The 10,913-nt window shown below is 35.3% G+C and overlaps 1 protein-coding gene across 1 annotated transcript; it reads left to right on the forward strand.

Moving 5' to 3' along the window:
- On the forward strand, positions 1–3,166 carry LOC131927042 (kelch-like protein 40a). The gene is made up of 2 exons (XM_059282702.1): positions 1–102; positions 1,263–3,166. Exon 2 carries the CDS (start codon positions 1,364–1,366, stop codon positions 2,378–2,380), a length of 1,017 nt encoding a protein of 338 aa, XP_059138685.1. The 5' UTR covers positions 1–102; positions 1,263–1,363; the 3' UTR covers positions 2,381–3,166.
- Positions 3,167–10,913: the final 7,747 nt, after the last annotated feature.

Raw genomic sequence — 10,913 nt, forward strand, 5'->3', positions numbered from 1 at the left:
GGCGACTAAGAAATACGTTTGATAAACATTTACAGTCCTATACAATTTTTGTAACTATCCAGCATTATTTAAGTAATTGTTGCTAATAAAACAAAGTAAACTGTGAGTACTGTTCAGCTTACATAATAAAACATGACTCTAACAATACGATGACAAATGGCAAGACTGCTGAACTAACTTATACCCCAAAAATTATAATTTTTTCTTATTAGACATACAAATTATAAAACAAATTAAAATTAAACATAATAAATAAGACATAGTAATTTGACATTTTAAAATATTAAGATTGATAAATTAGCAAATCTAGATCTCCTAATAATTTGTTTGCTATTACTTTGTATTTCAAGTTCCATTATTCACATATTCTACTCTACTAATCACATTTTATAAAAGACAAACTTTTATTGACTTTTTATTACCCACGAACCCCTATCAATATTCTATTGGCCCAACTTTTTTATTTGTAAATATTTATTTCGTATATTAAATACTAACATGACCTAGTTAATGCCAGTTTGTTTCCGTTAATAACAAACAATTCCCTGGTGATGAAAATGAACCAGATTTGTTTTGACCCTTTTTCTAAATTTTGTTTCAGTTGTCAGTAGTATAATGATAATTCTAATAAATTTAACAAATCTATTGGACAAAGGCTATTGAAGCAAATCCAAAAAGAAAAGCAGGTTGAAAAATCGGAGTGAATGGCCTAAATGGCGCATAACCAGTTGACACGTATCCTTAATTTAAGGACCCCCTATTGTCAAAGCCCCTAAGGTCAAAGCCCCGTTATGGTCAAAGCCCAGCTGTGGACAAGCCCCAATGGTCAAAGCCCCTATAGTCAAAGCCCCTCTGCGGTCAAACCACCTATGGTCAAACCCTCTATGGTCAAAGCACCTGTGGTCCAAAGTCCGCGCACTGAATATTCGTATTATTATCTGTAGTCTATCTGTTTAGGCTGATGTGTACATTTTGGCTGTTGAACTTTATTCAGTACAGCCCATGTTTTGTAATTGGAATTAAGAAGCTCTTCCATGTTTGATTCATTTTTCAAGTATCATATATATATATATATATATATATATATATATATATATATATATATATATATATATATATATATATATATATATATATATATACATATATACAGACACACTTCCAGAAATTAAATTTTAACGTTGTTTTAAAGTTCTTACTTTTGTGCGAATGACGTATGAGGAGACAGAAATGAAAATTTAAACACTGTTCAATTTTTGCAGAAAAATAAAATCTAAAACCACCATGTATAAGAGTACATCCACCGCTCGCCATTACAACGCGCAAATAGGAAAAGACATGTTTAGATGTTTTGAAAAAAAACATGGAAAATTTTACCGATTTTACGGTCAACGTTGGCGACTTCCAGTTCAGTTGTCACAAGTTTGTCCTAAGTTCTGGCTCTGGTTTCTTTGAGGCTCTCATGAGGACAGATATGAGAGAAAAATCTGAATCAAGCTGTACCATAGAAGGCATCTCACCAGAAATATTTGGTCTTATACTGGATGTTATTTACAAAGGAACGGATGTTTTAGACGAAGAAAACATGGTTGAAATGTGGCACGCATCCAATCAACTGCAGATCCATTTTTTAATTTCGAGATGTGAAAAATTTATAAAACAAAATATAACATTACAAAATTACTGGGGAATTTATGAAGGCGCTAAACTTTTGGATTCGTTAGTTGTTTTAACCAAAGTCAAACAATTTATTATTAATAATTACCCAATGTTTGTCGGATCGGACGCTTTCATGGAAATTCCTTTCGAAGAATTCAAAGATCTTTTAAAACACTTTGGAATTGTCGAAGATTTTGTCGTGAACTCCGTTTTAAAATGGGCGTATTCAGATGACTCGTACCTCACACCTGAGCCAGATAAACGTATCAGGAAATTACGTGTAGATCAGGTGGATACTGTACTTCGTAATGCACTTTGTAAGAAGGTGGACGATGGAACAGAAGAAGATGAGAAAATGTCACTTCGCAGGTTGTACCTTGGTCAGCTGTTTTCAGCAATTTCTCTCAAAGACATCAGCACCGCGTGCCTGTCCAAGCTCATGAAAAACAAATTTGTAATAAACAATAAAGAAGCCATCACACTGGTCCTCAAACAGGCAGCTTCCAGGCTAGAACTCACAAAACCAGCTCTGTTTAAAAATTACAGAACAGCCAGTGCCATTAAGACACCTCCCACACCGGCGAGGAAAGTTTCTGAGAACTATCAAAACCTGGTGAATCGTGTCTCGCGATACTTTGACATTCCCCTTAAGTATCAATATATTTTAATTCTTTTACTCGCAGATTTCTTGATTACCCTTTTGTTATTCTGGTGTTGTTAACACAAAAAAACAGTAACCCTATAAGATCATATTAGAACATTGTATTATTTTTTAACCTCGCATGCCTCGGTACTGCAGCAAACATCTACATAAGCCAACAAAAATTCTTTGCCTCACCAATTAAAAAATCTTGATGATTTAATATATAGATTTTCAATACTTGATTAAATATGTACTGGCTTGGTAAAGTCTCATTCCTTCAATTGTGAATGTTGACAAATGGCTCCACTTAGACCTACCGCCATGTAAACAATAAACATATTTACTAATGATCTTCATGCTGTCCTTCTTTGTTTACCTGGACACACGAAGTAAATGTGCATTGAGAAATTATACGTTTAATTTCAACTCATTGCAGCTCTGTGCATTGTGGTTATTTATTTTGTTTCATTAAATGCTTTATGCAAGATTGTCTAAAAGATGAATGGTTTAAAAACATTAATTACACCCGTGAATTATCGTCTTTACCTTTTAACAATATAAAAACGTGATTCAATGATTACTTTTATTATTTTGTTTATAATTTTCAAATATATAAAACCTTATGTAAAATTCTGAAATAGGTTATTAGATATATAAATCAAAAACTGATTGCCGTAGAAATGAGCAAGTTCGTGTGTTGTATACATCGTCTAATTTATGCTTGTGTGTATGAAATTCATAACATTAAAATTTACACTGTAAAAAATGTATATGCTTATGAGACATTTTATCCAAAATATGTTTGTAGAGACCAGCAGTAAAAGTTTTATGTATACTAGCTTTGGAGAGAAACAGTAATGTGGTTTTATATATATATATATATATATATATATATATATATATATATATATATATATATATATATATATATATAATTTTCTAGATTAGCCATATACATATCGTTTTTTTTATTATGTAGTAAAAATTTGTTGATGAGTGTGCTTTGTCATGATTTAATAAAACATTCTGGATTGAGTAAACATCTTTGAATAAACATCAGATGGCTATTATGGAGGATTGCAATTTTTTTATTGTTCTTTGCCTTTTTTTTATTTAGAATGCTATGAATTTATACACACGAAATAAAAATTTTAGTTTTTTCTCGCCGAAAAATGAATGTAAATTTATTTTCACCAAATATATTTCAATCGAGTATGCAGCAAATATAATCCAAACACATTAATATGAAATAAATATGTTCAATTTTTGCATGCCTTGGATCAAAAGCAAATTATTTTATTAAATAACCCCGGGTTTTAGAGAAACACAATTGTCTGGTAAATTTACAATTGCAAATGCAATGAAAGGACTGTTTGTTATTATTATTTCGACCTGTGGTTTTAAAACTGTAGAGCGTGCTGGTCTAAACGATACATTAGCACATAATAAACAAGATCATAATCGTTAAATATCGGCACATTGGTTTTATTTCCTTAATTACTCCTTAATGATTGGTCATGTTTCTCGAATGTTATTTTTTTCTCAATCGTACTCAGTGTATTTTCCGTGATGGCGATTGTTGAAAACTTCTAATAGAAAGTAATTTTCTGGTTTTCATTGCTTTGATTGTAACATTTTTTGTTGGTTTCGTGTTTAGCTGAAGTTTTTTGGCAGCAGAATAAACAGTAAGACTTTTGGAGCTACTATTTCATCAACATTTAGTTATGTTTTGCCACTGTTTTTCAGCAACATTTAGTTTTGTTTTGCCACTGTTTTTCAGCAACATTTAGGCATGTTTGCTCGCGTATTGAGTGAGAAATTTTGTCTTTCATCTATCTCATATTAAGATACCAAAGGCTGTTTCCTCTATCGCTTTACTGTGTGATCATTTTTTACATAAAAAAACTTATTATTGTAAATTAAAACGTTTTTATGCATTTGTTTTTCAGTACTTTAATTTTATTTAAAAACCATTGAGTTTCATGATAAAACTATTTCGCACGAAATGAACATGAAAATGCGTCAGTAATAGTACCGAATTATAGTAGGTTCGCCTACTTTATTTGGTAAATTTTATTAATTCGTAAATATTAAATTAGGCGGTCAATTAAATCAAAATTCATGTCAAATTGCATTGTCATCGGATCTAGTCCCAAGTGCAATGTTAGTAATGAATCGGTCAGTTTGATAGGCAGTTTTAATCCACTAAGGACGACGGACATGTACATACACAAACACATAGAAAAATTGACGGTGGAAGAAAGCTAGGCAATAAGCTTGTAAAAAGAAAACATTGTAACCACAATGTTACATATCTACTGAACATCGATTGTAAGTAATGTTTAGAAGTGTAAACATTTGATATTTTAAAATGATAATGGTTATCTGGTTAATTAATTTATACAATATTTAAATTGTTATTTTTATTTTAAGTATAAAACACAATAAAGCGGTCAGAATGACATTAATTTGTAGAATACTTGATAAAATTGACTGTAAAATAATAGTAATATGTATTCTTTTTTTTGTAAATTGAAATACATGATGGTTATTTCCCTTTAACCCTTTTTATCCAAATATAATCATTAACACATATGGCCAGATATCAATAGAGAGAATTAATCTATGTGCAATCTACTTTTTACTTTATTTGCTACGCTTTGTTTAAATAATGTGGGTCTTCATATTTTCATTACAATTTTAATAAATCCATAGTTTTACGTGTCTTTTAGCATCTACATTCAAAGATTTCCAATATAAAGGTACTGAAATACAATTCAAAATTAAAAACAATACAAACATATAATCGAAGTAAAATAGTTTATTGGTAACATATATGAGTGACAGACTGATACACATTTCAGAAATATATTTCAAATAACTACACAATAATAATACTACATTATAATTGTCGATAAAATGACAGTGTATTTCTTATGCATAAAAACACAGCAAAAATGATCATAACACATAACGCATTAGTATCAATTTAATAGTCACTGCCATAAACTGCACATTTTAAATACCAAAAATATAATCTTACACTTAAAAGAAGCAGTAAATTACTGTAGGTCTATATTTGAGAACAAGTATTGCAATAAGTGTATGTGGTGGTAAGATAAGTTTCATATTTTGTTATACAGAGCGCATTTTCTGATGTAAGTTTTAATTTGAACTAAACCAGTTTGGATTTTATCCGCTCTAACTTTTAGGGACTCGTTTGGTAGATCGTTCGACTCCTAGCCTGAAAGTCTCAAGTTTGGGTTTCGGCCTTACGTCTGTATGACGATTATGACTCGACCCAGTTCTAATTTGTACCCAACTCTAGTTAGGAAAAGTAGCCTGCATATTCTGAGTATATTGCCGACCTCACTATTGTGCATACGTTGAGGTCACAAAAACAGGCGAACTCTAATTCACAGGCACATTACCGTAAGGCCATTTTACTTTCTGTTATACCATCTAACTACTTACAATAATTTGTTTATCGCATGTAGTTTATAAAAATCTGGTATTGGAAATAAAAGCAAACTGCGACACAAAGTTTATATGTTAGATTTTACTTAACGTAGACCGTCTACTATGTGTTTGTCATAGACTTGTAACGGACACCTATCTACCAGCCAGATAGATGGTGAACGCCCCCGGATTCTTTCTTGGGGTTATATGCAGATGACTTAAAGCCTAAATGAATGAACACTAACTCAACAACACACTAGGGCTCGATTTCGATGTCTAGGGAAAACTAGTGTAACTATTGAAGTTAACAACTCATACAATCTGCATACAACTTTTAATAAGCGAACACAGTTGTGGCAGAACACTAGGTTAAACAAGATAAAATATTTAATTTAGAAAATAACAAAACCCAACTTACAAAGCGTAAGAGAAAAATACTATCACAGATTTTAACACTGTATAAAAATAGCCACAGGTCACACAACACTGCTATAGCATCAAGAATCACTTGGCGACAAGTAATATAATATTAGAATACTTAAACAACTTAAGGATGCATAGCACACTCAGGACTTAAGCTCTCTCACGTTCAAATAGTCAGAATGGATTGCCGGACAAAATGGACGGCCTGGTCAAGATGGACTGCCGCGTGCTGCCTGTGTGCGATCCAGTTATAGACTTAGGCAACAGGGGAGATTATCCTCAACTCATGTGGCCATTGGTTAGGGTGGTCATCTGATCTGAATCAATCAATCAGATCTTGATGGAAAATTTCTGAGTCTTAGACACTCTTAATAAGACAGTGGAAAAAACCCGGTTGTTGCACCATCAACCATATATGGTATTATAACAAAGTCAAAATAAAACATTACTGGACCTAAGTAGGTCACATCCCCTCCCTTTTTGGAAGTGACAGATAGGTTCCACAAAAACATACATAAGGAACCAATCTGGCAATGAAATAAAAAAAAAATGTTTTACAAATGTAGGCAATCAAAATCTTAATACCAGATGAAAACATCCCTGGAAACAAAAGGGAAGCAACTCAAACTTTTACAATTTGTGAAAGGGGAGTAACCCTTCAAAAAATAATTATACATCAAAATCCCTCAGAAAGGGTATTACAATATTTCCATGTGGATACTAAAAGTGGTAAACCCGCCAGGGTAAAACCTTTATTTCAATGACTAGCTACAATATCAACTGAGTCATATGAGACATATTATCATAGAAGATTACATATAAAGAAAAACCACCTTTAATTAAGGTTCACCTGAAAATAAACAAAATATGAAACATGATTGTCATTTTGAAGAAAATTCAAAACTCATACCACTCACATTCATGTGAGTGTCACCTAAACAAAACACTTGTGTATGGTCCTAATGAACCACAAAACATGTCACATGATTAATGTGTGTAATAAGATTTTACATCCTTGACAAACAATCAGCCACAACATTATCAATACCCTTAATGTGTGAAATTTCCAGATTAAAATTTTGGAAATATAAACACCATCTCAATATTCTTTGGTTCTTCTGTCCTAACTTAGAGGTAAATTTCAGGGGATCATGGTCAGAAAACACTCTGACTGGATTGGTTGAAGAAGTGACATAGACTTCAAAATGTTGTAAGGACAAAACCAAAGCTAAAGCTTCTTTTTCAATAGTAGAGTAATTCTTTTGGTTCTCATTTAACTTCCTGGAAAAAAAAAGCAATTGGATGGTCAATCCCCATGTTGTCTTCTTGAAATAAGACTGAGCCAATGGCTAAGTTGCTAGCATCAATGGCAAGTTTAAAGGGCTTGCTGAAATCTGGTGCAGCCATAACAGGAGCATTAGATAAAAATGACTTAATGGTTAAAAAAGCTTCATGACATTTATTTGACCATTCAAACTCAACACCCTTTATCAATAATGCAGTAAGAGGTTCAGCAACAGCTGAAAAGTTTTGACAGAACCGCCTATAGTAACCAGCCATCCCAAGGAACTTTTTGATTTCTTTACAATTTTTGGGAGGAGGCAACTTTACAATAGCATCTACTTTAGCTTCAATGGGCCTGACTTGGTTCGTTCCCACTTGATAACCCAAATAGGTAATTTAACCTTTACAGAAATCACTTTTATGCAGGTTTACAGTAAAATTCACTTCAGACAATTTTCTAAAAAGGTTAGTCAACTGAACAATATGTTCATCAAAAGTATTAGAAAATACAACTATATCATCTATGTAGGCCTCACATTGGTCTATGTCAGCAATGACAGAGTTAATGACCCGCTGGAAAGTTTGACCAGAATTTCGCATACCAAAGGGCATACGTTTGTATCTATAAAAACCATTAGGGGTTACAAAAGCAGATATTTCTTTTGCACGGTCAGATAAGGGGATTTGCCAGTATCCTGAAAGTAAATCAATTTTGGAAATTATCTTAGCTTGACCAACTTTATCAATAACGTCTTCTATCCGAGGTAATGGATAGGAATCAGCTTTGGTGAGCGCATTTACCTTCCTAAAGTCGGTCACAAACCTGAAAGATCTACCGTCTTTCGGGACTAAAAGACATGGGGAACTCCAGTTGCTGAAACTAGGTTCAATGATATCATTCCTGAGCATATAATCAATTTCATCTTTTATCAAAACAGCTTTTTCCGGGTTAACTCTATAGGGGTGTTGTTTGATGGGTTTTGCATCACCTACGTCTACATCATGAGGTGGTACCTTCGCTTCTTTGGGGACATCCCCAAAAATAGAGGGAAATGTCTCAAATAATTGAGACAATTTATGGCTTTCCTCTGTGGACAAATGCATAAGGTGGTCATTTAGATGATCTAAAAAGGAAGAATTTACCAATTTTGGGGGTTTCAATTTATCATGTATCACATCATCAGAAACATTTGAACATACAGGTAAAGTAATTTTAGCTGTGGAATGAAAATTGTTACAATTATCATAATACTTTTTCAGTGAGTTAACATGATACACTGTCTGTTTCTTTCTCCTGTCTGGCGTATTGACAACATAGTTCAAATCACTTAATTTTGAATGCACAGTAAAGGGTCCACAATATCTTAAGGATAACGCATTGTTCAGATTAGGCACTAGCACAAGAACTTTCTCGCCTGGATTGAATGTTCGTTTACGAGAACTCTTATCATACAGTCCTTTCATTCTCACTTGGGCCTTTCTTAAGTTCTTGTGAGCCATTTCGCACACGGCTTTCAGTCGAACGTGAAAATCGTCAGTTTTCCACTGGATAATCACTGGTACCTGTCCAACGTTCGTGGATCAGCTTCAGGGGACCACGGACAGAATGTCCAAACACAAGTTGAAAAGGAGAGTAACCTAAAGCTTCCTGGACACAGTCTCTTGCGGCGAAAATAATCCATGGAACATTCTCATCCCATTGGGTGTTACTTTTAGCGAATGTTCTTAGCATGGTTTTTAGGGTTTGGTGGAACCTCTCAAGTACGCCTTGAGACTGAGGGTGGTAGGCTGAGCTGGTGATGTGGGTAACGCCTAGCTTGGCTAGCGCTTCCTGAAAATGGTGACTGGTGAAGTTGCTGCCTTGATCTGTTTGAACGATTCTAGGTAATCCAAAGGTAGTGAAGAACCGGGTCATGGCTCTGACTACAGTCTTTGCCTTAATGTTCCGTAAGGGGAACGCCTCGGGAAAACGGGTACTTGAACACATAAAGGTAAGTAGGTACTCGTTGCCCGCCTTGGTTTTAGGCAAGGGACCTACACAGTCCATGACGATTTTAGAAAAGGGTTCTTCTAATACAGGAATCGGACTCAAAGGGGCCTTAGGAATTTTCTGGTTTGGCTTTCCGGCCAACTGACAGTTCGTGCAACTTTTGCAGTAACGCGACACATCATTTCTCATTTTGGGCCAAAAGAACAGTTCTTTGATCTTCGCCACTGTTTTAGTGACTCCTGGGTGCGCTGACATTGGATGGTCATGTGCCAGTTTCAGTATTTCATGCCGATAAGGTGGAGGGACCCACAGCTGGTTTTTACCCAACCATGGTTCGGTAGGTGAGGCATCCACTGGTACAGAGCGACGAAAGAAGAGGCCGTTCTCGGAGAAATATTCTCCATCGTCAGATGAGAGAGATTTTTCGACCATTGCTTTGAGTTCCGCGTCGACTTGTTGAGCTTTAATGATGTCCTCCTGAGATATCCTCAGGGGTAAGCCCAGGCTTGTGTTCTCTGGAAGCATAGACTCCAGTTTGGGAGTCGAATTTCTTGACGATGATGGTAGGTGTGGTTCAGACGTTGTGTCAGCCAATTGTTTGGTCTGGCTTCTTGTCACCACACAGGCAGGATACAGTTCATTATCATTATCTGGAACTGTTGACAAAGGGTTTGGAACCGTACAGGGGTATACTTTGCTTCCCGCAAGGTCATTCCCTAGAAGTAGGTGTACTCCTGGTACAGGAATACTATCTATCACACCTAAAATGACTTCGCCTTCGACGAGATGATGTTTCAGGGCAAACTTGTGTAGAGGGACGACAGTAGATTTTGTCCCCACTCCCTGGATAATGGAAACATTTCCGGTGTTCGTCTCCGGTGTAATGTCCATTGAACTTTTCAAAAGAAGTGACTGTGACGCTCCTGTGTCTCTTAGGACGGTGATATTCTGCTGAGACAACGGATCACCTGGTTTGCTAATGATAGCTTCGGTAATGAAAGATGAAAAGTCAACCTTTCTCGATCCCTCGAGATCGGTAGACTCGGAAGAAACTGGATGGTGGCGTGAACAGTCAAAATGTGACTGCACATAATGTGTGGAGACTTGACTGCCTTCCTGCGGACACTTAGGGTTAGCGTCCCTTAGAATTCTAGAGTTCATATTTGAACCGGCTGCTTGAGGGGATAGAGCATAGTGCGCAGAAGTACGCACCGCCTCTCTGTTAAATTGAAGACGCTTGTAGCAGTCCTTGACATGGTGACCAGGTCTCTTGCAGAACTGACATACTGCTCGACGATTGAGAGTTGATCTTGGTTTCTCTCTGGACTGTAATGCCTTTAAGTGTTGGCCAACAGGAGGATTGCTGCCAAAAAGGGGAAGCACGGGGTTGAGGCGGTTTCCTGACACTGGTGGTTTCTTATGCACCAACATATATGTGTCAGCCGACTCAGCAGC

Source organism: Physella acuta, unplaced genomic scaffold, assembly GCF_028476545.2.
Source record: "Physella acuta isolate Inbredline_101_S28 unplaced genomic scaffold, ASM2847654v3 ptg000087l, whole genome shotgun sequence".
Classification (NCBI taxonomy): Eukaryota; Metazoa; Mollusca; class Gastropoda; family Physidae; genus Physella; species Physella acuta.

What these genes read in the sequence shown, in the direction of transcription:
- LOC131927042 (XM_059282702.1), top strand. Translation starts at nt 1,364, where the DNA reads ATGGAAAATTTTACCGATTTTACGGTCAACGTTGGCGACTTCCAGTTC.